The 27577-nt window shown below is 34.7% G+C and overlaps 2 protein-coding genes across 2 annotated transcripts in view; both read right to left on the bottom strand.

The window, feature by feature from the left end:
* LOC124365929 (titin-like) overlaps positions 1-27577 on the bottom strand; it is a 256928-nt gene that overhangs the window by 67026 nt on the left and 162325 nt on the right. The window contains 1 exon segment of the mRNA XM_046822067.1: positions 19380-22514. Coding sequence (XP_046678023.1) covers positions 19380-22514 — 3135 coding nt within the window.
* On the bottom strand, positions 8018-19373 carry LOC124365936 (titin-like). Its single transcript, XM_046822077.1, has 2 exons — positions 14436-19373; positions 8018-10525 (listed from the first exon to the last, which is right to left on the bottom strand). Exons 1-2 carry the CDS (start codon positions 19354-19356, stop codon positions 8439-8441), a joined length of 7008 nt encoding a protein of 2335 aa, XP_046678033.1. The 5' UTR covers positions 19357-19373; the 3' UTR covers positions 8018-8438.

The following is a 27577-nucleotide window of genomic DNA, read 5'->3' as shown; positions in this document are numbered from 1 at the left end:
AAATTTTGAGTTTAAAGACTTTCATACCAGAGTTTAATATACAAAATAAAAATATTCTTAATAGCCTAACGGTCCATTATTACAAACATTGTACTTTTATATAATTCCCCAATGGAATTTGTGCAATATGTCATTAAATGTTTAAAAATGATTACCATTTTTAACAACAAAACAAGCATAACAATTTTTTGTTACTTCTTTATCTACTTTTGGCATAAATATTAGGGGGTAAGGTATAATGATTTGTTCTGTAAGTTTGTCTCCTTTGAAGTTATACTTGTTTGCATAGGAAATAAATAAAGAAATCAGGAGAAATAATGTGTTCATATAATAGCATCCTTAGAAAATGTAATCATTCCAAAGAAGTAAATTTACTGACAAATAAACTAAAAATATGCTGTTCCAGTTTACTATCTTCTAGTTAAAAAAAGTATTTATATTAGGAGCTGAACATTGTCTGTACAAACTTTGTTAAACTATTAAACATATTTCATCATGCTCAAATTTTTATTGAAGAGATCAGATAGTTAAATTTATAAAGTGTGAGATTTTTAGAGAAATTGTAAAATAAGTAAAAAAGTAATTTTAATCCCAAACTACATTTAATACTAACACAGGTAATAAAACCTTTAGGTTTCTAGTACTTTAATATTCATGTTTAAACAATTGAATAAATAATCAAAAAGTTTTACTATCACAAAACATAGCTCGGCACAAGAAAATTATATACATATACATATATATATATATTTAAGTAGCGTAATCGTGATTGTTTATTTAAATAAGTCTCAACTCACAGTCCATTCAAAAGAAAAAAATGTACAACATTATGAAGAAAAAAACTACACATACATAAGCTAATAATGTTTTGAAACATTATAAAGGTCTTACCGAGTTCGTTAAAGTAAACATCTTCATAGGGCACCAGACAAATGACGTTGTCATCAATACTACTTCCTCTATCCATAAACTTAGAGTCAGACATAGTATTCAAAGATTCAATACCCTTTTCCATAGTCAAGCTATCCTCATTTAAACTTCTGTTAGTTTCAGAAAAATCGTTAAACAATATTATATCAGTTTCAAGTGGTTTCAACACTTGTAGTACCTCAATATCAACCACCATTTCCTTCTTTTCTGTTGACGTTTCTTGCTTCCCTTCCTTCTTCTTTTTCACTACTCGTTTTTGAGTTCTTTTTATTTTATCTTTTGTCTCTGGGGTAATTACCACTATATCAGTTACGGTTACTTCTTCAGGCATGTCTTCAATACTTTCTGGCAACAATCCTTCAAGCTCAGGCAAAGGTTGTGTTGTTTCATCGAGTATTTCACCTTCTTGCGGAGTTTCCTCACAGAGTTGTATGTTCTCTTTACCGTCCTTTACTTTCTTGATTACTCTCTTCTTAGAAACTCTCTTCTTATCACCCACTTTAGTAACGACCGTTGTTGTTTCAACGGTTGTCACTTCAGGTATGTCCCTGACTGTTGCTTTTACAGGCAAATACTCTTTTTCAGTTGGCATGTCAATTACTTCTTCAAATGTCACTCCTTCTTCCTCTGGTTTCACTGAACTTAGCGACTCACGATCCAATATCGTTTCCTCTTCTTCGGTGGAAACCTCCTGCTTGCCATCTTTCTTTTTCTTTATCACACGTTTTTGTGCCTTTTTCACACGATCTTTCTTTTCCGGTGTGATTACTACAGTGTCAGTAACAGTTACCTCTTCAGGCATATCTTCAATCTTTTCGGGTAATACATTCTCCAACTCAGGAAATGGTTCAATACCTTCCTCCAGAATCACAGGCTTCTCATCGATGTATTGGATATCTTCTTTACCACCTTTAGTTTTCTTGACAATTTTCTTCCTTATTACCTTTCTTTTGCCTTGTTCTTTTTTGACAGTTGTGATCGTTTCTACCTCAGTCAATTCGGGTAGTTGGCTGCTTTCCACTTTCATAGGTAAAACGTCTGTCGTTTCATGGGGAATATCCGATACATCCTCAAAGATTACTTCACTTTCATATGGTTTTAATATTTTCAATACCTCAATATCAACCACCACTTCCTTCTTTTCTGTTGACGTTTCTTGCTTCCCTTCCTTCTTCTTTTTCACTACTCGTTTTTGAGTTCTTTTTATTTTATCTTTTGTCTCTGGGGTAATTACCACTACATCAGTTACGGTTATTTCTTCAGGCATGTCTTCAATACTTTCTGGCAACAATCCTTCAAGCTCAGGCAAAGGTTGTGTTGTTTCATCGAGTATTTCACCTTCTTGCGGAGTTTCCTCACAGAGTTGTATGTTCTCTTTACCGTCCTTTACTTTCTTGATTACTCTCTTCTTAGAAACTCTCTTCTTATCACCCACTTTAGTAACGACCGTTGTTGTTTCAACGGTTGTCACTTCAGGTATGTCCCTGACTGTTGCTTTTACAGGCAAATACTCTTTTTCAGTTGGCATGTCAATTACTTCTTCAAATGTCACTCCTTCTTCCTCTGGTTTCACTGAACTTAGCGACTCACGATCCAATATCGTTTCCTCTTCTTCGGTGGAAACCTCCTGCTTGCCATCTTTCTTTTTCTTTATCACACGTTTTTGTGCCTTTTTCACACGATCTTTCTTTTCCGGTGTGATTACTACAGTGTCAGTAACAGTTACCTCTTCAGGCATATCTTCAATCTTTTCGGGTAATACATTCTCCAACTCAGGAAATGGTTCAATACCTTCCTCCAGAATCACAGGCTTCTCATCGATGTATTGGATATCTTCTTTACCACCTTTAGTTTTCTTGACAATTTTCTTCCTTATTACCTTTCTTTTGCCTTGTTCTTTTTTGACAGTTGTGATCGTTTCTACCTCAGTCAATTCGGGTAGTTGGCTGCTTTCCACTTTCATAGGTAAAACGTCTGTCGTTTCATGGGGAATATCCGATACATCCTCAAAGATTACTTCACTTTCATATGGTTTTAATATTTTCAATACCTCAATATCAACCACCATTTCCTTCTTTTCTGTTGACGTTTCTTGCTTCCCTTCCTTCTTCTTTTTCACTACTCGTTTTTGAGTTCTTTTTATTTTATCTTTTGTCTCTGGGGTAATTACCACTACATCAGTTACGGTTATTTCTTCAGGCATGTCTTCAATACTTTCTGGCAACAATCCTTCAAGCTCAGGCAAAGGTTGTGTTGTTTCATCGAGTATTTCACCTTCTTGCGGAGTTTCCTCACAGAGTTGTATGTTCTCTTTACCGTCCTTTACTTTCTTGATTACTCTCTTCTTAGAAACTCTCTTCTTATCACCCACTTTAGTAACGACCGTTGTTGTTTCAACGGTTGTCACTTCAGGTATGTCCCTGACTGTTGCTTTTACAGGCAAATACTCTTTTTCAGTTGGCATGTCAATTACTTCTTCAAATGTCACTCCTTCTTCCTCTGGTTTCACTGAACTTAGCGACTCACGATCCAATATCGTTTCCTCTTCTTCGGTGGAAACCTCCTGCTTGCCATCTTTCTTTTTCTTTATCACACGTTTTTGTGCCTTTTTCACACGATCTTTCTTTTCCGGTGTGATTACTACAGTGTCAGTAACAGTTACCTCTTCAGGCATATCTTCAATCTTTTCGGGTAATACATTCTCCAACTCAGGAAATGGTTCAATACCTTCCTCCAGAATCACAGGCTTCTCATCGATGTATTGGATATCTTCTTTACCACCTTTAGTTTTCTTGACAATTTTCTTCCTTATTACCTTTCTTTTGCCTTGTTCTTTTTTGACAGTTGTGATCGTTTCTACCTCAGTCAATTCGGGTAGTTGGCTGCTTTCCACTTTCATAGGTAAAACGTCTGTCGTTTCATGGGGAATATCCGATACATCCTCAAAGATTACTTCACTTTCATATGGTTTTAATATTTTCAATACCTCAATATCAACCACCATTTCCTTCTTTTCTGTTGACGTTTCTTGCTTCCCTTCCTTCTTCTTTTTCACTACTCGTTTTTGAGTTCTTTTTATTTTATCTTTTGTCTCTGGGGTAATTACCACTACATCAGTTACGGTTATTTCTTCAGGCATGTCTTCAATACTTTCTGGCAACAATCCTTCAAGCTCAGGCAAAGGTTGTGTTGTTTCATCGAGTATTTCACCTTCTTGCGGAGTTTCCTCACAGAGTTGTATGTTCTCTTTACCGTCCTTTACTTTCTTGATTACTCTCTTCTTAGAAACTCTCTTCTTATCACCCACTTTAGTAACGACCGTTGTTGTTTCAACGGTTGTCACTTCAGGTATGTCCCTGACTGTTGCTTTTACAGGCAAATACTCTTTTTCAGTTGGCATGTCAATTACTTCTTCAAATGTCACTCCTTCTTCCTCTGGTTTCACTGAACTTAGCGACTCACGATCCAATATCGTTTCCTCTTCTTCGGTGGAAACCTCCTGCTTGCCATCTTTCTTTTTCTTTATCACACGTTTTTGTGCCTTTTTCACACGATCTTTCTTTTCCGGTGTGATTACTACAGTGTCAGTAACAGTTACCTCTTCAGGCATATCTTCAATCTTTTCGGGTAATACATTCTCCAACTCAGGAAATGGTTCAATACCTTCCTCCAGAATCACAGGCTTCTCATCGATGTATTGGATATCTTCTTTACCACCTTTAGTTTTCTTGACAATTTTCTTCCTTATTACCTTTCTTTTGCCTTGTTCTTTTTTGACAGTTGTGATCGTTTCTACCTCAGTCAATTCGGGTAGTTGGCTGCTTTCCACTTTCATAGGTAAAACGTCTGTCGTTTCATGGGGAATATCCGATACATCCTCAAAGATTACTTCACTTTCATATGGTTTTAATATTTTCAATACCTCAATATCAACCACCATTTCCTTCTTTTCTGTTGACGTTTCTTGCTTCCCTTCCTTCTTCTTTTTCACTACTCGTTTTTGAGTTCTTTTTATTTTATCTTTTGTCTCTGGGGTAATTACCACTACATCAGTTACGGTTATTTCTTCAGGCATGTCTTCAATACTTTCTGGCAACAATCCTTCAAGCTCAGGCAAAGGTTGTGTTGTTTCATCGAGTATTTCACCTTCTTGCGGAGTTTCCTCACAGAGTTGTATGTTCTCTTTACCGTCCTTTACTTTCTTGATTACTCTCTTCTTAGAAACTCTCTTCTTATCACCCACTTTAGTAACGACCGTTGTTGTTTCAACGGTTGTCACTTCAGGTATGTCCCTGACTGTTGCTTTTACAGGCAAATACTCTTTTTCAGTTGGCATGTCAATTACTTCTTCAAATGTCACTCCTTCTTCCTCTGGTTTCACTGAACTTAGCGACTCACGATCCAATATCGTTTCCTCCTCTTCGGTGGAAACCTCCTGCTTGCCATCTTTCTTTTTCTTTATCACACGTTTTTGTGCCTTTTTCACACGATCTTTCTTTTCCGGTGTGATTACTACAGTGTCAGTAACAGTTACCTCTTCAGGCATATCTTCAATCTTTTCGGGTAATACATTCTCCAACTCAGGAAATGGTTCAATACCTTCCTCCAGAATCACAGGCTTCTCATCGATGTATTGGATATCTTCTTTACCACCTTTAGTTTTCTTGACAATTTTCTTCCTTATTACCTTTCTTTTGCCTTGTTCTTTTTTGACAGTTGTGATCGTTTCTACCTCAGTCAATTCGGGTAGTTGGCTGCTTTCCACTTTCATAGGTAAAACGTCTGTCGTTTCATGGGGAATATCCGATACATCCTCAAAGATTACTTCACTTTCATATGGTTTTAATATTTTCAATACCTCAATATCAACCACCATTTCCTTCTTTTCTGTTGACGTTTCTTGCTTCCCTTCCTTCTTCTTTTTCACTACTCGTTTTTGAGTTCTTTTTATTTTATCTTTTGTCTCTGGGGTAATTACCACTACATCAGTTACGGTTATTTCTTCAGGCATGTCTTCAATACTTTCTGGCAACAATCCTTCAAGCTCAGGCAAAGGTTGTGTTGTTTCATCGAGTATTTCACCTTCTTGCGGAGTTTCCTCACAGAGTTGTATGTTCTCTTTACCGTCCTTTACTTTCTTGATTACTCTCTTCTTAGAAACTCTCTTCTTATCACCCACTTTAGTAACGACCGTTGTTGTTTCAACGGTTGTCACTTCAGGTATGTCCCTGACTGTTGCTTTTACAGGCAAATACTCTTTTTCAGTTGGCATGTCAATTACTTCTTCAAATGTCACTCCTTCTTCCTCTGGTTTCACTGAACTTAGCGACTCACGATCCAATATCGTTTCCTCCTCTTCGGTGGAAACCTCCTGCTTGCCATCTTTCTTTTTCTTTATCACACGTTTTTTGTGCCTTTTTCACACGATCTTTCTTTTCCGGTGTGATTACTACAGTGTCAGTAACAGTTACCTCTTCAGGCATATCTTCAATCTTTTCGGGTAATACATTCTCCAACTCAGGAAATGGTTCAATACCTTCCTCCAGAATCACAGGCTTCTCATCGATGTATTGGATATCTTCTTTACCACCTTTAGTTTTCTTGACAATTTTCTTTCCTTATTACCTTTCTTTTGCCTTGTTCTTTTTTGACAGTTGTGATCGTTTCTAACCTCAGTCAATTCGGGTAGTTGGCTGCTTTCCCACTTTCATAGGTAAAACGTCTGTCGTTTCATGGGGAATATCCGATACATCCTCAAAGATTACTTCACTTTCATATGGTTTTAATATTTTCAATACCTCAATATCAACCACCATTTCCTTCTTTTCTGTTTGACGTTTCTTGCTTCCCTTCCTTCTTCTTTTTCACTACTCGTTTTTTGAGTTCTTTTTTATTTATCTTTTGTCTCTGGGGTAATTACCACTACATCAGTTACGGTTATTTCTTCAGGCATGTCTTCAATACTTTCTGGCAACAATCCTTCAAGCTCAGGCAAAGGTTGTGTTGTTTCATCGAGTATTTCACCTTCTTGCGGAGTTTCCTCACAGAGTTGTATGTTCTCTTTACCGTCCTTTACTTTCTTGATTACTCTTCTTCTTAGAAACTCTCTTCTTATCACCCACTTTAGTAACAACCGTTGGTTGTTTTTCAAACGGTTGTCACTTCGGTATGTCCCTGACTGTTGCTTTTACAGGCAAATACTCTTTTTTCAGTTGGCCATGTCAATTACTTCTTCAAATGTCCTTTCTTCCTCTGGTTTCACTGATCTTAGCGACTCACGATCCAATATCGTTTCCTCCTCTTCGGTGGAAACCTCCTGCTTGCCATCTTTCTTTTTCTTTATCACACGTTTTGTGCCTTTTTCACACGATCTTTCTTTTCCGGTGTGATTACTACAGTGTCAGTAACAGTTACCTCTTCAGGCATATCTTCAATCTTTGGGTAATACATTCTCCAACTCAGGAAATGGTTCAATACTTCCTCCAGAATCACAGGCTATCTCATCGATGTATTGGATATCTTCTTTACCACCTTTAGTTTTCTTGACAATTTTCTTCCTTATTACCTTTTCTTTTGCTTGTATCTTTTTTGACAGTTTGTGATCGTTTCTACCTCAGTCAATTCGGGTAGTTGGCTTGCTTTCCACTTTCATAGGTAAAACGTCTGTCGTTTCATGGGGAATATCCGATACATCCTCAAAGATTACTTCACTTTCATATGGTTTTAATATTTTCAATACCTCCAATATCAACCACCACTTCCTTCTTTTCTGTTGACGTTTCTTGCTTCCCTTCCTTCTTCTTTTTCACTACTCGTTTTTGAGTTCTTTTTATTTTATCTTTTGTCTCTGGGGTAATTACCACTACATCAGTTACGGTTATTTCTTCAGGCATGTCTTCAATACTTTTCTGGCAACAATCCTTCAAGCTCAGGCAAAAGGTTGTGTTGTTTCATCGAGTATTTCACCTTCTTGCGGAGTTTCCTCACAGAGTTGTATGTTCCTCTATCTTACCGTCCTTTACTTTCTTGATTACTCTCTTCTTAGAAACTCTCTTCTTATCACCCACTTTAGTAACGACCGTTGTTGTTTCAACGGTTGTCACTTCAGGTATGTCCCTGACTGTTGCTTTTACAGGCAAATACTCTTTTTCAGTTGGCATGTCAATTACTTCTTCAAATGTCACTCCTTCTTCCTCTGGTTTCACTGAACTTAGCGACTCACGATCCAATATCGTTTCCTCCTCTTCGGTGGAAACCTCCTGCTTGCCATCTTTCTTTTCTTTTATCACACGTTTTTGTGCCTTTTTCACACGATCTTTCTTTTCCGGTGTGATTACTACAGTGTCAGTAACAGTTACCTCTTCAGGCATATCTTCAATCTTTTCGGGTAATACATTCTCCAACTCAGGAAATGGGTTCAATACCTTCCTCCAGAATCACAGGCTTCTCATCGATGTATTGGATATCTTCTTTACCACCTTTAGTTTTCTTGACAATTTTCTTCCTTATTACCTTTCTTTTTGCCTTGTTCTTTTTTGACAGTTGTGATCGTTTTCTACCTCAGTCAATTCGGGTAGTTGGCTGCTTTCCACTTTCATAGGTAAAACGTCTGTCGTTTCATGGGGAATATCCGATACATCCTCAAAGATTACTTCACTTTCATATGGTTTTAATATTTTCAATACCTCAATATCAACCACCATTTCCTTCTTTTCTGTTGACGTTTCTTGCTTCCCTTCCTTCTTCTTTTTCACTACTCGTTTTTGAGTTCTTTTTATTTTATCTTTTGTCTCTGGGGTAATTACCACTACATCAGTTACGGTTATTTCTTCAGGCATGTCTTCAATACTTTCTGGCAACAATCCTTCAAGCTCAGGCAAAGGTTGTGTTGTTTCATCGAGTATTTCACCTTCTTGCGGAGTTTCCTCACAGAGTTGTATGTTCTCTTTACCGTCCTTTACTTTCTTGATTACTCTCTTCTTAGAAACTCTCTTCTTATCACCCACTTTAGTAACGACCGTTGTTGTTTCAACGGTTGTCACTTCAGGTATGTCCCTGACTGTTGCTTTTACAGGCAAATACTCTTTTTCAGTTGGCATGTCAATTACTTCTTCAAATGTCACTCCTTCTTCCTCTGGTTTCACTGAACTTAGCGACTCACGATCCAATATCGTTTCCTCTTCTTCGGTGGAAACCTCCTGCTTGCCATCTTTCTTTTTCTTTATCACACGTTTTTGTGCCTTTTTCACACGATCTTTCTTTTCCGGTGTGATTACTACAGTGTCAGTAACAGTTACCTCTTCAGGCATATCTTCAATCTTTTCGGGTAATACATTCTCCAACTCAGGAAATGGTTCAATACCTTCCTCCAGAATCACAGGCTTCTCATCGATGTATTGGATATCTTCTTTACCACCTTTAGTTTTCTTGACAATTTTCTTCCTTATTACCTTTCTTTTGCCTTGTTCTTTTTTGACAGTTGTGATCGTTTCTACCTCAGTCAATTCGGGTAGTTGGCTGCTTTCCACTTTCATAGGTAAAACGTCTGTCGTTTCATGGGGAATATCCGATACATCCTCAAAGATTACTTCACTTTCATATGGTTTTAATATTTTCAATACCTCAATATCAACCACCATTTCCTTCTTTTCTGTTGACGTTTCTTGCTTCCCTTCCTTCTTCTTTTTCACTACTCGTTTTTGAGTTCTTTTTATTTTATCTTTTGTCTCTGGGGTAATTACCACTACATCAGTTACGGTTATTTCTTCAGGCATGTCTTCAATACTTTCTGGCAACAATCCTTCAAGCTCAGGCAAAGGTTGTGTTGTTTCATCGAGTATTTCACCTTCTTGCGGAGTTTCCTCACAGAGTTGTATGTTCTCTTTACCGTCCTTTACTTTCTTGATTACTCTCTTCTTAGAAACTCTCTTCTTATCACCCACTTTAGTAACGACCGTTGTTGTTTCAACGGTTGTCACTTCAGGTATGTCCCTGACTGTTGCTTTTACAGGCAAATACTCTTTTTCAGTTGGCATGTCAATTACTTCTTCAAATGTCACTCCTTCTTCCTCTGGTTTCACTGAACTTAGCGACTCACGATCCAATATCGTTTCCTCTTCTTCGGTGGAAACCTCCTGCTTGCCATCTTTCTTTTTCTTTATCACACGTTTTTGTGCCTTTTTCACACGATCTTTCTTTTCCGGTGTGATTACTACAGTGTCAGTAACAGTTACCTCTTCAGGCATATCTTCAATCTTTTCGGGTAATACATTCTCCAACTTAGGAAATGGTTCAATACCTTCCTCCAGAAGTGAGGTAGCTTGACTATAATCGGGCACTTTTTCCTTTACATCCTTAAATTTACGTATAAATTTTGTTGTTTTCTCATAATGATCAGATTCTGATTTCTTTATTAAATGTAGTGTTGGTATGTCTTGTGTTGTAGTATTAAAAGTATCTGTGGTGAAAACTTTTTCTGGTTTGTGTATTTCTGTTGTGATGTCTGGTGTGCTTATGAGTACCATTTTTAATGGTGTTTCTTGTAGTTTTGCTGTTGGTGTGTGTGCTGGTTTTTTGGCAGTCTCTTTCATTACACCTGCAATGTAAATATCATGTTATTTATGTTCAAATGTCTAACACTTATAAAGTATTTAATAGCTTTAACCTACATCTTGAAATAACTTTAATTCAAAAAACATATTTGTTGCTGATTTTTTATTAAGTAAATTAATTAAAATTGGTTTAATAAAAAATTAATTAAGTAATTATTAATACCCAGAAAAGTTAATATAGTTATGCACTTAAACTTAAATAACATAGATAACTTTGTCTCTTACTTTTTAATGGTAAATTTATACTGTATAACAGTAAAATTATCTAGCTCCAAATAATGTTGATGTGTACTTTCTAATATTTAAAAGCACACAATTACATTATAAATATACTCAGTTCCGTGTTCATTGTACAGTATAGATCTAATGGGACATACTCTATCCACTGGGAATATCTATTGTCATGCGGGTTGCACCAACCAACCTATTCAAAGGCGCTTAAATATATTTTACTCTACCCGTTGAGTATGGAATCACTGTCTTACAGTAAATGAAGCAAGGTAATTAATATAGTAATATTTCATATAAATAAATAGCATAAAATAACACAAACTGTACAATTGAGCGTGATTTTTAACAAAAATAAGTACTTTTGTACTTTAATTTTATATATTAATATTTTTATGTTAATAACGACTTTAATTCTTTAAATTTATAACTTTTAGATAACTGCTACATTTATTTAACGTGTACATAATGTACAGGTAACCTATACACTTACATTATCAATTTACTCATATAAATAAATTTGTAGTTTAAGATTAATATTTTTTTACTAATAACTATGCAAATACTTAAAATTTATGACAGTAATTTCAATTAACTGAAAATTAATGTAAATTGATACCTCAAAAAGAAACCTGAAATTTGTTGTTTAAAATCAAGAAATAAGTTCGAGGAAAAAAATTTAGTATGGCCGAAATAACGTATTTAATCCAATGTGTTTACGAAGCCTGGCCCGAGGCAATGTCTTGAGGATGGCTAGTGGCTTATGGCCACTCCGTACTGCATTATGAACATGGAACCGAGTATAGCTGATTATTCAACCTTCTCGTTTTTAGATAAACAAAATGATTATAGATATACGTTTCCTTACTTAGTACAAAGTAAAATTTCACTCCTACCTGTTCTCTCCTATGGTTTACTATTTACATTATTGATATCTATACAAATCATTACCATTTATGAACACAAATCCAAACAATAAAACCAATACAACATTAACAAACCATTCTAGAAGAATGCTGCATTGAATTCTAGAATCAACTAACTACTTTTAAAACATTTACTTTTTAACACATTCTAAACTCTATTACACTCATGGTAGTGTTATAATGATCCTGTTTCTTTTAAATGTACTCTACTGGAATGTTGTTTTAAACTATAGCTAAATATAAACAAATATCACTGACATCATAGTAATACGGTTCACATGCATTTTATAAAATAAATGCAAATAGGGATTTTAAATTATTTAACATTCAAAAACAATAATAAATCAACTGTGTTCATGCATGGGGCATCTTAAGTTATTCAAATTCCAATACAAAATAGAAACAAAAAGTGTAAAAGAAACTGGTTCATACTATATTTCTTCACAGATTGCATAACCCCTTTATTAAAAAATTAGTATTTTTGTAAAAATCCAATTCAAATGAGAACTAAACAAGTATATGAGCCACTTAGTACAAAATGGCTTTATTTTGAAGAGGATTCAGTATAACCATAAATAAAATGTTTTTTTTATATAATAAATTTTTTTAGATAAAACACAGAAAAAGTTTGTATCATTGGAAAAAGTGTTCATAACATGATCTGCCGGTGAGGCCTAGTATTAACAATAACAGCGTATTCTGCTGACAAGTTATCTACTTTAGTAAGACATCTACGTTTTGCTTGTATAACTAACTGAACACACTGGTCTATGGTAATTATTTTCACATGTGCTCCTGAGCACTTTCTGCCAGTAAGAAGTGTAACATGTTAACATTTTTTTTATAGTGGGGACAGCACTTAAGTAAATCAGTTTGAAGTTATTCCTTCTGCTCCTGGTTTCAAGTAAAACCTAAAAAGTTATGATTCAGTCAATGGAAGATGTTATTTATTGGACTGTAATTCAGTATTCGGATTACACACACAGTGATTCTGATTCTATAATTTAAGTCAAACCTCTAAAACATCTTCATGCGAAGTTGTTGTTTGCAATATTTCAAACTAAAATTCAAAAATTAAAACTCGAACCAAACATTTAACAGAAAACATTGTCTGATTAAGCAGATATTTTATATGTGTAATTTTCTAAATGGAGTATCACTTTTGTAAGTATAATAAATCATAGAAATGAGTTAGTCTATTATACACTAAACATTACTCTAACATCACAATTTATTGTTGCCTACCACTTAGAATTAGAATCAAGTTCTTGTATCAGACAATACCATGAAAAATACTGAGAATTTTATATAAATTCTGGGTGACTAACAGATATAAGTAGGTAGTTTGCTTTTATTTCTTAAAAAAACTGTATAATGACACTGTGCATGTAAGATGGTATCTTAGCAGTGAGAACCTCCTCAGATCACTGTGTCCTAGAGGAAGGACAAATCATGTCTTCATGGCAGAAATATTGATATACCTATTGAAAAATATTTTAATAGTTGACCAACAAATGATCTCCCATCGAAATTATATGAGGAATATTCATATATATGGTGACAATGTCAAGAACCTCGATCGCAGTTTTAGTTCACATCCCTCCTATATAACTTTATAAATTGCCTGTAAACTATAAATCCCTTACTTTTTCTGGACGCTAGACCACTAAGAAACAACTTAACCTAAGAATTAGCTGACCCAATAAGTAACACACTTTATGTATAGACAGAGAGATAGAGACAAAGATCACATAAAACATCAAAATTTACTACTTCAATGTTAATTTTTCAACAATGCATTTTGAACCATTTTAAACCAGAAATCATTTTGTACAGAAATAATAATTTAAAAAAAAGTATGAACCAGTTTCCCAAACATTTACTAAAGAATACACAACAATTATTATATTAGAATTTTTATGAATTGTAAAAACTTGACTTGGGTACAATGAATCACAGTACAACATGAGATTATTTCAATATTGAATAAACCCTTAGCAGGTAAAAAGCTGGCAAGTTCAAGAAAAATTAATATGGAAACTTCCATAATGGCTCTGGCTTCTTTGGTATATTCAGCTAATTTACAACTGAACTTTTCCTTCAATTTCAGTCAGCACAATAGTCAACATAATTTTTTTCAAATGGAGATTGATGAGTCACTTTAGTTGACTAGTATTTATCGTTATATTTTCAGTACTGTACTAAATACATTGTGTATTAATTGTTAATGTTACAAAAATACCAAATTTAATATTACAATGCCCAATATCCAAAAACTTGTTATCCTTTCAAATCATCAATCATAAGTTATAAACTTTCAATAAAGAAGAATGCTCTCCTTCACACATTTACAATTTTTTAAACTTACTATCACTTGTGTTTTACACATTCTGAGATAAAAATTGAAAGGAGAAACAGACAGGGCCAATGCACACAGCTCAGCCCTTCGAGAGCATTGTAAGATAAAAATTATTAACAGACTATAGAACATTCACAAATATGAGCCTTTTTACTGCTAAGAGTTACATCAACTGGAAAATGAATGTTATATTCCAAAATAATAACTTAAATGGACAAATATTTTCTAAATAGATTTATTTAATATTAGTTTATAGTTGTGGAAATTCTTTATAGCACTGTAATTTTGGTAAATTACATTACAATATTTTTGTAACAAAGAAAAATATTTTTCTTTTTTGAAGTTATTTAAATAAAAAAACTAATATATGAAGTAGCTTACCTGGAACCTCCTCTGGATGGACATGAGTGACCAACAATGTAGTTTTGTGTTCTTCTACATCAATGGGAATGTTCTTGGCAGCAGGTGTGACCACGGCTGACAGACTATCTTCCACTTCACCAGTGTCGTGTGTTGTCACGATCAAGTGATGTTGTGTGGGTGTAGACTGTTTAGCAACTGTTGGAGTCGGTACTGACACATCGAATGGAGTCACTGGAAGTTGAGCTATCACTTCACTCTTCACTGCTACTTCCTGGTCAATAAACTTTGTCTCAGCTACTTCTTTTGGTATTTTTTCTTGTGTTATGTCTGAGTGCAACTTCTCCTCAGTGACAATTTCAGTAACACTTATGCTTTGACTTTCTTGAACAGATTTTACACCTTTTGATATTGCAGGTTTCCAAGAAACTTCAATATTTTCTTCTTGTTCTTGGACTGTCGTTATAGAGGTTTCAAGGCTTTCAAATGGAATTTGGCCTGGCTTAATTTTTACTGCCTCAGGCATTTTGTCCTTCTTCAGAGTTGAAGTAGAGGAGGAAACTAAAACTTCTGTTTGTACTATTGTCTCTTGTTCAGATATTAGAGAGGAGGGCTTCACTTGTTTGGGCAACGGCTGAGTTTCATGGATACCTTCTTTGTCAGCAACAACTGTTTGTGCTACTTTAATGCCTTCTTGAACATCTTTGATAACACTTGCTCTTCTTTTGGCTGGAAGATCAGGTTTTATTAATTCTTCCTCAAGTTCATTTACACTTACCTCTGATTGAATTATGCCTTCCATTACAATAGTTTCAGCCTTTGCAAATGACTCAGCTGGCTTAGTTGTTTCTAATTTTTTAGGGTGAATTCCAGTGATTACTTCAGACTTTTCTGCAACTTCTCTCATTAGTGTGAAGTCTATTTGTGCCTTAGCAGTGGGAGCACCTGGTTTTCCTTCCATTGTTTCCTCCTGCTCTTGAGGAATATTTTGAATCACGATTACACTCTCACTGACAGGATGTTCTTTTTTAGCCTTAGCTTCTTTAGGCTTGTGGTGTTTTAATTCACCAACTGTTTGTTCAGCCTGAACTTCACTTGTTTGAAGTGATTCTTTACTGATCACTCCAGGCACTGCTTGTTTCAATGCAGGTTTTTCAAGAGGTTTGAGAGAGTCTTCTTTGTCTTCAGATGTAACAATAGTAACACTAACCCCTTTACCCTCCTCAAATGTGTATTCAGCAGTTTTCTTTTCAAAAATAACACTTTTAAATTCAACTTCACTTTCTCTTACATCTACTTCGCTCTGCAAAAGGCTGGTTAAGTGAGTCTGATCAACATTAGCCACAATTTCATCTGGGAATTCAACTATGATTTCAGATGGTTGCATTTCAGGAGAGATCTCAAATGTTTCCACAACTTCTTTAACTGAAATTTCAGGATGGGCAGTTTGAGGTTTAGGAATATCACACATATAAGGCATTTCATTATCTTCAGCCGTAATTTCTGTTATAACTACACCCTTTCCTTCTTCAAATACTAAGCTAGCTCTTCTAGTTTGAGCAATGGTATGAACAAATTGTTCTTCACTTTCTTGTACAATAACTTGTTCCTGAATTGAAGTGGTAAAAGGAGTTTGAGTTCTAATTGCTGTGGTTGTTTTAGTTTTTGTGGAAACAACATCTCCAATACTAATTTGAGAAAGAGTTTCTGATACTTCAGCTACTTCCCTACTAACAATGTCAGGTGTAGCTCGCCTTTCTTCTGGTAAATCTAATGGAGCTAAACCTCCTTCTTTGTATTCAGGAATAACTTCAGTGGTTGCCTGAACTTTAAGACTCTTTTCAATTGCAACACCTGCCCTTTTAGTATCGGGTTTACATAGAACAGAAAATTCAGTTTCTTTTTCTTCAACTAAATTTTCAAGTACAGTTAAACTCTGATGTGTTGCTTGTTCTGATACTGCTGATTCTTTAACCATTATATTTTCAACAAGCGCCCCAACTGAGTCTTCTGGTATAATTTGTGATTGTTTAGCGACTTCTTGAACATCACTCAGAACCATTTTCGCTTTATTATCTTTTGGTTTTAATTGACCAATGTAATCTGATTCTGCCTCACCTAACGTAATTTCAGATATAGTTACACTCTGCCCTACTTCATAGCTCATACTGGCTTTTCTTTTATCTGGTTTCAAATTAGTATCAAATTTACCTTCACTTTCTCTTACTATTGTTTCAGTTTGAATTACACTTTCAAAAGTGGTATGCTGGGAACTAGCCTTTGATAAAATTGGTTTTTGATGTTCAAACTCTCCAACAGTTTGATGTAATGTTTGTTCAGTATGTTCTGCAACCTCAAGTTCAGATACTCTAGGAGATGCTATTCTCTCTTTAGGTTTCTCAACCTCAGTAAATTGAGTCTCTTTATCTCCAGCAGTAGTTAATATCACATTAACACTTTGTTTCTCTTCTAAAACTGAATGTGCAACTTTGGTTTCAGGTTTGAAATGTTTTTGAAACACCTGTTCACTTTCAACAACAGTGGGTATTGTGGTTACAATGCTTTCTAATGGTGTATGTTCTGATGTGGCCTCTACCAATTTTGTATCAAACTTAGTTATTTCACTAAGAGAATATTCACTTTGTACCTCTGATTGTTCAACAATATTGTGAGCTAAAACATCAGATGTAGCAGTTTGCTTCTTTGGTATTTCTGGTAGTTGCAGCTGAGACTCTTTGTCTTCAGTTAAAACTTGAGTAATACTAATTCCCTTCCCTTCTACGAAGGCAATATTTGCCATTTGAGCATCTGACTTAAATTCATATAATACTGATTCTTTCTCATTTACAATAGGTTTTGTAGTAATGACACTCTCAAAAGGAATTTGTTGGACATTGACTGACTTTATTGGTTGGAATTCTTCTTTAGGAGTTTCACTTACACTGGATTCAGTTAAAACTTCAGTTTTAACAGCTACTTCTCTACCACACACGTTAACTGTGGCACTTTTTGCACCTGGTGTCTCTCCTGGTAAGAAAGTATTCTCCAAATCTCCAACCACAACTTCTACAATTGACACTCCTTGGCCTTCTTCAAAAGATATACCAGCAGTTTTAGTCTCTGGTTTAGTTAGACCTTGATACTCACTTTCACTTTCTATAAGGGATACTTCGAGCTGCACTATGCTCTGTAGAGGTGTTTGATTAACTGATGCAGTTACTTTACTAGGACGCTCTTGTTCAAATTCCTTTACAGAGCTTTCTACAGTTACTTCAGATTTACAAGCTATTTCCCTTGTTAGTAAAGATTTTTCTGCTCTCGATTCAGAAGGTTTTATAGGACCAATCAGATCACTTTCTTTTTCTTGAACTGTGATTTCATTTACAGTTATCCCTGATTTGGCAGATTCAAAATTAGCTTCAGCCGTTTTTGAAAAAGGTTTTATAAATTCTTCAAGTGGTGCTTCAGACTCTCCAACAGTTGTTTGTTTAAGTACAACACTGTGCAGTGTTGATTGTAATGACTTAGCAAATGTCTTTTCTGGAGCAGTTACAGTTATTTCACCAAAAGAATCCTCTGCTACTACTTCTGCTTTTTGATAGAGTTCAATTGGAATAAAGCTTGGTTCAGCTTTCCTAGTTTCAGGCAACAATGGTGACGTATATTGATCTTCCTTGTCTTCTAATGTTACTTCTGTTATTATGACACCTTTCTCTTCAACCACACCTATATCTGCAACTGATGATAATGGTGCTTCTCTAGATTTGTAAACACCTTCACTTTCTTGAACTGATGTTTCGATCTGAATAATACTTTCAAAAGGTAGTTGTTCTTCCTGGGCTTTTACTGCAGGCTTGTCAAAAGTAGGAATTTCACCAACACTATATTCTGTTAATACTTCTGACATTTCAGCTACTTCTTGTGCAGAAATGTCTGCTAATGCTGTTACTTCTTTTGGTCTTGTAAACTGAGCTAACTCCCCTTCTTTGTCTTCAACTGTAACTTCAGAAATAAAAATACTTTTCTCTTCCTCAAAAGCTTTCTCGGCTCTGTTAAAATCAAGTTTTAACTGCTTTTCAAAACTAGACTCTTTTTCTGATGTAGATACAACACTTGTTAAGATACTTTCGAAAGGAATTTGCTCTAGGCTTGCTAGGACCTTGGCTGGTGTCTGTAACTTAATTGTACCAACAGAACTTTCTGGAACAATAACAGTACTCTGTGCCACTTGTCTAGATAAAATTCCAGCTGAAGCGAAGTGATCCTCAGGTTTACTTTCAGGAGCTAACTGACTAGTTCCATCTTGTGTAGATACTTCATATACAGACACTGCTTGAATGCCTTCAAATGATATGTCTGCTATCTTAGACTCAGGTTTTATTGGCAGTTGTATTGGACCTTCGAGTTCATTGGATGATGTTTCTGACTGAATAATACTGTGATATGGAAGTTGTTCTGCAGTGGCCTGAGCACTTGTGGGTGTTTCATGTTTAAGTAATTCTAAGCTACTGCCAAGTATAATTTCTGTTTTTTCTGCTATTTCTTGACTTGTAATATTTGGTGTGGCTAATCTTTCTTTGGGTTTGTCAGGTGTTAAGAGTATACTTTCTTTGTCTTGTATGATGACTACACTACTGACAGATGTACTATGTCCTTCTACAATATTTGGTTTAGCTTTTTTAGTTTCTGGAAGTAAATCAGCAATGTACTCACCCTCACTCTCTCCAACAGTGGTTTCTCTCAAAATTACACTTTCATGTGTGCTTTGTTTTACTTTAGCTTCAGACAAATCAAGTTTCAACACATTTACATCGCCTACATTGATATCTACAACAACTTCTGATGTTACTGCTACATCCTGACCTGATATGTCAGGTACTGCAATAGCTGTCTTAGGAGCTGTTGCATTTTCTAAAGGAATTTCTTTATCTACAACATTCATTTCAGTCACACTCAACACATTACCTTCGACAAATGAAACAGCAGCGACTTTCTCTGATGGTTTGAATGAGGCCTCAAATTGCCCCTCCATCTCACTCGGAACCAGTTGGGAAGCCACAGCTAACTGGATCGTATCTTGTTTCATCTGTGCTTGTTCTTTCACTGGAGATTCTCTTGCCCAAGATCCTTCTTGGATAAGTTCCATAACTTCTTCATGTTCAGCCACCTCTTGTCCACTTAAGTTCAAAGTGGCTTTTCTTGACTGTGGAAGCTGAGCACTCTTAAAAACATCTTCTTTGTCTTCTGCAACAACTTCTGAAACTAAGAAACTCTCTCCAGACCTTATGCCTATTGAAGCAGTTTTCAGTTCTGGTTTAAATGTGTTCAATGATGTTTCAATTTCAGTTATGTTTGTTTCAGTGACAATAACTTCTTGAAAAGGTGTGCTGTCTACTTTGGCACGACCTGTTGGGTGCTCTACTTTTGGGATATTTCCCAAATTAATTTCAGGTAATGTTTGAGACTGAAGTGCAGTGTGGTGTAGTGTTATTGATTTGGATGCCTTTGATTCTATAGGTTTTTCTAATGGAATGTGTTCGAGTTCTTTCTCGTTACTAATGATTTCTTGAATGCTTAATCCACTAAACTGGTCTGCCAGTTCAATATTAGCCTTACTTGTAACTGGGAAAGTTTCTTTTTTAAACTCACTTTCGCTTTCAGCTGTTTCAATTGAACTAATAACTAAACTTTCAAATGATAACTGTTCTGTCTTAGCAACACTGGCTGTAGGTGTTTTTTGTTGTAATGGAGAAATGGTTTGTTCTGGTAGTACCTCTGATTTTACTGCTACTCTTTGTGGTAAGTGTGACTGAGAAGCAAAGCACTCTTGTGGAAGTTGAGGCTTTGTATATTGATCCTCTTTATAATCAGTAATTACTTCGGTAACTACAACACTTTGCTCTTCTAGTACATTAACACTTGCTGTTTTTCCTTCAGTTTTAAGGCCTTCTTTCTGCCTTGCCAAGGCCTCCCCAATCACAGTTTCTTCCACAATAGTTTCTTGGAAAGTTGTATGTTGAAGTTTTGCTTGTGCGGAATGTGGTTGTACATTGGAAATACTTTCAACATCACTTGAAGGTGTGATTTCTTGAACAATTATGGACTGCATTGGCTGTGAAGTAACTGCCTTACCAGTATGAACTTCTGGAATGCTAAAGGGAGCATATTCTCCTTCTTTCTCTATCATCTCTGTTTGATAAACAGAAATTCCTTCCTTGGATATATAAGTTTTGTTTATAGATACAGAAGTTGGAATGTCAAAATCACTCATAGGTTTCTCACTATCTTGAGCCTGAACTTCTATAATTTCTTTAGACTCCAATGTTTGAAAGTTAGTAGAGGCAGCATCAGTACGGTATTTTATTCCTTCTGAGAATTCAGCTGGTGCATCTTCAGGTTTAATTTCTGTTATTGATATTGGTTCAATTGGCTGAATGCTCAAATCAGCAACTATTCCAGTTGGCTTTGACAAAGGACTATATTCTTCAGTTACTTCACCAGTTATTGTTTCAGATACTCGTGGAATTTCCAAACATACTATTGAAGGTGAAGCGGTTTTAGCACCAGGAATTTCATTAGCTCTGAATGTCACCTCTGACTCTGCAATATTAGTTTCTTCTGTGAAAAAACTCTCTCTTTTTGTAAACTGGATATCAACCTTTTTCGTTTCTGGTTTTGTAACTTCAAGAGTACCTTCTGTATCTTGATGTTGAACCACACTAACCATGAGTCCCTCTAATACATTCAGTCCTGTGGTTGCAACTGTTTCACCAGGTCTTTGCCCTGGCCCAAATGATATTTCCTTCTCATGAATATTTGTCTCTGAAACAAGAATGGATTCTTCTGGTAAGATATGTAACCCAGCAAACTGCCCTTGGGGCAAACGACCTGGAAGATATTCACCTTCTTTTTCTGAGAGGTTTATTTCCTCAGTGAATGCAGTGTTTCTCTGAGCTACAATTGTGGATGTTGCTGACTCAGTAGGCACAAATAATTCTGGAACATATTTGCTCGGTTTAGTCTCTGCTAAAACTTCACTAACTATTACTGATTCTCTCTGCAGAATGTCAACCTTTGGTTTAACTAAGCTTTGTACAACAAAATCTTCCAATTTTTCTTCTTTCACAGATTGTGTTACTTCCATAACATTGATACCCTCTTGCAAAGTCAAACCTGGACTTGCCACAACTTGCAATGGTTTCTTCAGCTCCTCAAAATCACCAGTCTTTTGTGATGTCTGTGTTTCACTTATTGTTTTAGCTTCATGTAATAACATTGAGAGTGTTGCACGAATTTCTTCTTTTTTAACAATTTCAGTGTTTACTACAGTTTGATCAACCCGAGTTTCACTCACAACTAAACCTTCATTTGGCATTATGACCCTATTTGCTTCCTTGGTTGTTGGCTTAAAAGATTCACTGAATTCTTCTGCTATTGACTCCACTTGTGGCTGACTCACAATATAAGGCTCAATAACATCAATTTCAGGTTTAGCTTTGACAGAAACCGGCAAAAGAGACTCAGGTCTGTCATCTTCTTTTTCTGTTCCTTGAATCTCCTGTTTCTCAATTGCAGAGAAAGTCAAAATGCTTAGGTTTCCCTTTACTCCAGAAACAGGTACATCTCCAATTAAACTAACTGTTGCTTCTGGTATAGTCTCACTTATTTGAGTTGGTGTTTTTAAAGGAAGCCCCTTAAAATGTTGAGCAGGTACAACATCTAATGGTTCCGTAATTTCTTCAATTACTACTTCTTCATCTTCAACAGGTTTTTTTGCTTTCAGTATCTTTTTCTTTTTCTTTCTTTCAACTTCCTCCTCTATGACAACTTCAGTTTCTTCTTCCGTTTTCTTTACAACTTTTTTCTTTACTTCAGCTCCTTTCTTGACCTTTTTCTCCACAGTGGTTATTTCTTCTTCCTCAATCTCCTTTATTATTTGTTCCTGTTCATCAGGTAGTTTAACAATAGCCTTTGACTCAGCAACAGTCACTAAACTTCTGTCTTCTTCAGTCACATCAGTTATCTTGACCTCTTCTTTTAAGGGAAGTTTTGACTGGACTCTTCGTTTAATTCCATCCTTGTGAGTTTCCTCTATGATTTCTGAAATGTGTAAAGTTTCAGTGAGTATAGTGAAATATTTCAGACACTGTTAGTGTTAGAAGAGCAATGCTTGTAAGTGTGCTAGCGTAGGCCGTGCTTGTTTCTATGTGCAATGCAAATGCTAATAACATCAAGCTGATAAACTGGCAGGCGACATTTAAGCATTGTAAATTATGCTTTGTAACTGTCAATTATTGGCACTAAAGCAAGCATTGTATTTTGTTATGTTTATAGTTGTTGCGATTCTGTGTTAATAAAGCCACATAGATTAAATGAACATTAAGAAAAATATGAAAATAATATTTTATAAAAAGAAATAGATTTTACATTTATTAAGGATATAATAACTTACTGCTTGAAAAAGGATTTAAATTATCAATCCACAAGTTTAAAACCTAATTGAACACACTACAAAAACAATTAAATTAATATAAACTGTATTTATTTTACATTTGTATTTCAAGGATCATGTAGAATATAACATAGTATTATGATTTTAGTCAATGTGTTTTAAAATAAAGAAGTTTTTATCATGAAAAGTTGAAAAACACTGACTGGAGTAATGGTTACCTGCCTTAAGACACAGTATAACTAATCCTAACGTATAAATTCATTTTGTTTTTAGACTCGCCAAATGTCTTGTTGTGAGTGCCACAAGAATACACCTTAGAAGGGATTAATTTTATAAATAAGTAGAGTTAATCTGCAAGTAGATTACAAGAGCCGTAAGTAGATGCTTTTTGATTAAAGTAGATTTCCGAGACCTTTGTATTTGTATTTTCTTGATCAAGGCTATGGCGACGGAAATATGATTAACTTGAACCAGAAATGCTACTACACATGAAAAACATGATATATAAATCGGGTTAAACTATGATCCTCTTAACCATGATTAATAAAGTAATATGTACCTGATGTATGCCTACTTATGTTTGAAAACTTTCATAGGATTCCATCATATTAGATCATAAGCAAATTTACTAAGTAGTATATGGACTGATTTTGAAAATTAGTTGCAAAGCAGTGTGTAACAGCTAGTAAATAAATAAAAATAATAAGTGTGTTAAATATCATGGAAGTCATCTCAAACAGTAAAATCTGTTACAGTACATTCATATTGATGTACGCATTAGAATCCAAACAAAAATCATACACACAACTGATCATATGTATTACAGTACATTCATATTGATGTACGCATTAGAATCCAAACAAAAATCATACACACAACTGATCATATGTATAATAAAATAAATGAGACCAACATTTCAAATAATCACCATTATCTTCTACAATGTATTGTGTTGTATTAAGGATACTTCTAAAATTTGCAGCTTATCTTTTTTTATTTATACATTGACCTTGCTTGTTACAATAATGTAAACCATTTAAAAGCATATTACACAAGAAGTATTCAAGGGTCCATCCAACGGCAGGAGCAAACTGGCAACGTCTTGGTTATCAGCCCAATAAGAATAAACCCACTGAGCCAACTCAACAGATAAACTACTGATGATTTTGTAATTGATGATAGAATATCGGTGTGGAAACTACACTAAACAAACATAGCAACAACTTTTATTTTCAAACAGGGATTTAGTCAACCCAGTTTTCTTCTTGGGTCATTTTTCGGGGGCTCTATGCTTCTCACAAGAGACCCATGCCAACACAAAGAGCCCAGATTACACTTTATTTTGTCTCATCATCAATCACTTGGATTAATAATCTTTTCCTTTGCCTCCTTCTGAATTTATAATACAAATACCACTCACCACATATTTTGCATATAAAACCTTTTAAACTGTAATTTAAACAATATAAACTTGTACAAATGCAAATTTACTGCATAATGTAAAAGTTTTGAATGTATTTAATTTAAGTTTTCTGGATTTTTCTTAAACCCTGGCCTTTAGCTAAGGTTTTAAGTGTAAAACTGCATTATATTCTGAATGCATTTTCTAATGATAACTTAAATAAAAATATCAATCCTAAAATTCCTTAACTCAAGTACCGGTATACCCCAATGAAAAGATGACTTATGATATAATTTATTGACATGCTCATAAAACATTAAAGTCTGACTAGTGAATTTTAATTATCACTTCTGGAAACGTCCTAAACAACAGGTTATGTTACATCACTTGTGTGTATGTTCAAGGTTAACAACAGATTAAAATAGATTTATGATTTAGATGTTTATAAAACATTGGATTTTAATTGTTTTTGCAAGGATAAAGTGAACAATTCATCAAACTTAACACAGTTTCATTCTGAAAGTCAAGTTCTGTGTTAGGTCTACCATAAAAATATATCTTTCTTTTCTTTATAAAGACTTTTCACCAAATCTTTGATCCTTTTTAAGCTACAGTTCAAAAATGCAAATGCACAAATATTTTAAAATGTTCTTGAGCCAGGTAACCAAAACATTTCACTGATAACTTAAAAAAAGAGAAATTAAAAAAGGAGTTCAAGATTTAAAGCTTTGTAAATAATATTATTTTGACAAACTTGTTCAATATGTTGCAATTTCATAACCAAACATAAAATCTGGAGAAAATACAATGCGATATTGTATAATTATCCAAGGCAATAACATATAAGCATACAGACAAATGCACGTAAACAGTAACATATTAATTTATTAGAAGCTCTTTTAGATCTTATTAGATCAGTATAAAGTAGCACTAATACATTGAATTATTTATTATTAACAAGTTTAGTAGCATCACGTCATACTAATTTCTTACTAAATATTTAAAAATCATAAATAAGTAATTATAGTAAAAAGCATTAAGTAAATTTGCAAGCAATATTTAAAAATTTTATATAATACTTACCTCAGACTATTGTTAATATTTTATGTCTTCAAATTAGTTGAACAGCCAAAGCGAACTAGCCAAATAAAGCAGGAAGCTGATGTTAAAGCTGAACTAAAAAAGCCAACGTAAAAAGCAATCTACATGAAAATAAAGTTCAACAAGCAGCAAAGCATTAAGCCAACAAAGAGTTCATTTCAAATTAACAATAAATATATACCAAGAAACAGAAAATAAGGTGGATGGAAAGATTTTATGGAAGGTTTCTGTAAAAAGTTTTAGAATAAACCTCTACCAAAAATGGCATTTTAAATGTAAAATATTTGAATGAATTGCTCTAGTTATTATGCTTTTTATAATTTATAATTGTGTTGTCTGTTTATTAAGATCGCTGCATATAGGAAGTTATAAACTTATTCATATAATTCACTACAACTCTTATAACAATCTTAGAAACAATATTATTTTATCAGTTGTTTGATATTTGTTTATAACAAATTTGTTTAACTTTTACTTGTTCTTGAACATATATAAACCTCTCAAGATCATATTATACGAGACAAAATAAGAGTTTGTTTTTCTAAGATTAGAGGTTTCTCAAATGCCTCCTTAAGTAGGGCCAAAAGTCTCCAAAGAGTTCATTAAACTGGTCACAACAAATATATTGAAAACGAGTTTAGAGCAATTCCATACCCTTTATCTCTTATTTCATGAGGGTGTTTTAATATTATATACCATATTAAAGTTACAGTCTGTTTAACCCTCTCCCGGTCGAATTACCGCGACATGCTTTTGGCGCTACTGGGCTGAATTAAATCGCCCGCTCTGCCGCAAGGGCACACTTATTCATGTTTTTACTACGTTAAGAATTTTATTTTAATAAAACTATTATTTATTGTACATCGTTACAAAGATGATTAAATCCTCTATAATAACGTTGTATTTATTTTTAAAAAAATATCAACCTTATGAGGTAAATTAAAATCAAACAAAAAGTCAAACTTACATGAAAAATCTTGTTTTAATTGTTGTATAAATTATTGTATATAAAGGGTTGTAAATATAAAAATTAAGATAACACTAAGACTTTGTCTAGTGTTATCTTTGTCTAGACCAGACAGGCGGGACCCAAGTGGCGGTACAAGTACCAGAGGCGCGAGGCAATGGCGGGACACGGGTCGCGGTGCCGGCGGCGCGAGGCAGCGCCGGATCACGTGGCGAGTCATCAGTGTCCCTATCTTCTTGGTTAGAATGGTGAATTTCCTCATCACTAAATACATCGCTATTCATGGAACTTTCATCGTCACTGAAACCATCATCACCTTCATTATCCACTTCATTGTCAAAAACGGGATCAATTTCGCTATCACGCAAACATCTTGAACCTGCCGTGTATGAAGTACAAAACCAAGTGTAAAGACTGCGAAAACAACTAACGAAATGATTTCAGTAAATAAGTGGTTATAAAAAGTCCCAAATAGCTCATCAAATTACGTAAGATAGCAGCACAAGTCAGAAAGAATTGTACTACTAAACCACAAGATCACCGTCAATGAAGTAATGAATGAACCGTTTCAAATTATTAATCCTAGATAGCGTCCCTAGTCATAAAACTATGAATAAACAAGGCAACAATGACACTGCCAATAGATATTTCCAGTATTAGTTCCCCAAACAATCGTAAGACAGCAGCACAAAGCAGAGGGTGTTGATAAAGTAGTTGGAGGCGATTGGAGGCGTTTGGACTTTAGCGCCAGGTGCCCTGCCGAGGCGTTTCGAGGCGTTTGCCCGGGAGAGGGTTAAAAACTTCAAGAAGTATTTAGTTATATTACACAGAAAAACTTATCTTCCACCACATTTCCATCCTACTTTTTTTATATTTATCTATTTTTATATAACTTAACACTATTACTTCTTCAAAATACTGTAAATAAAGGAATTTGTTTGATTCAGAAAATACCAAAGTTCTAAAATACTTAAATATAGTATAGTAAATTTGATTAGCTGTTTTTATAAATATAATGAAATAAAATAGATTTTATAGAATTTTCCTACTTTAAATTTTAAAAAACACTACTTTAAATGTGTCATCAACAATATCATGTGAAGTGGGAGTTTTTTCCAGATGATTTCTTTTAAACCTGAGGTCAGTATATGGTAATAGGTTATATTAGTTCCTACGGCAAACTGGCTGAATCTGGACGACTACACTACTAAATGGAAACAATAGAGTACTCATGTTCTTAA

The sequence above is a fragment of the Homalodisca vitripennis genome, chromosome 1 (assembly GCF_021130785.1).
Source record: "Homalodisca vitripennis isolate AUS2020 chromosome 1, UT_GWSS_2.1, whole genome shotgun sequence".
NCBI lineage: Eukaryota > Metazoa > Arthropoda > Insecta > Hemiptera > Cicadellidae > Homalodisca > Homalodisca vitripennis.
Note: the sequence above shows the minus strand (reverse complement) of the source record. Positions and strands in the feature narration are given on the sequence as shown.

What these genes read in the sequence shown, in the direction of transcription:
- LOC124365936 (XM_046822077.1), bottom strand. Translation starts at nt 19,356, where the DNA reads ATGAATGTTGTAGATAAAGAAATTCCTTTAGAAAATGCAACAGCTCCT. An exon ending in CCATCCAGAGGAGGTTCCAG is followed by an intron (nt 10,526 to 14,435) that starts GTAAGCTACTTC and finishes TTTACATTGCAG; the next exon opens with GTGTAATGAAAGAGACTGCC.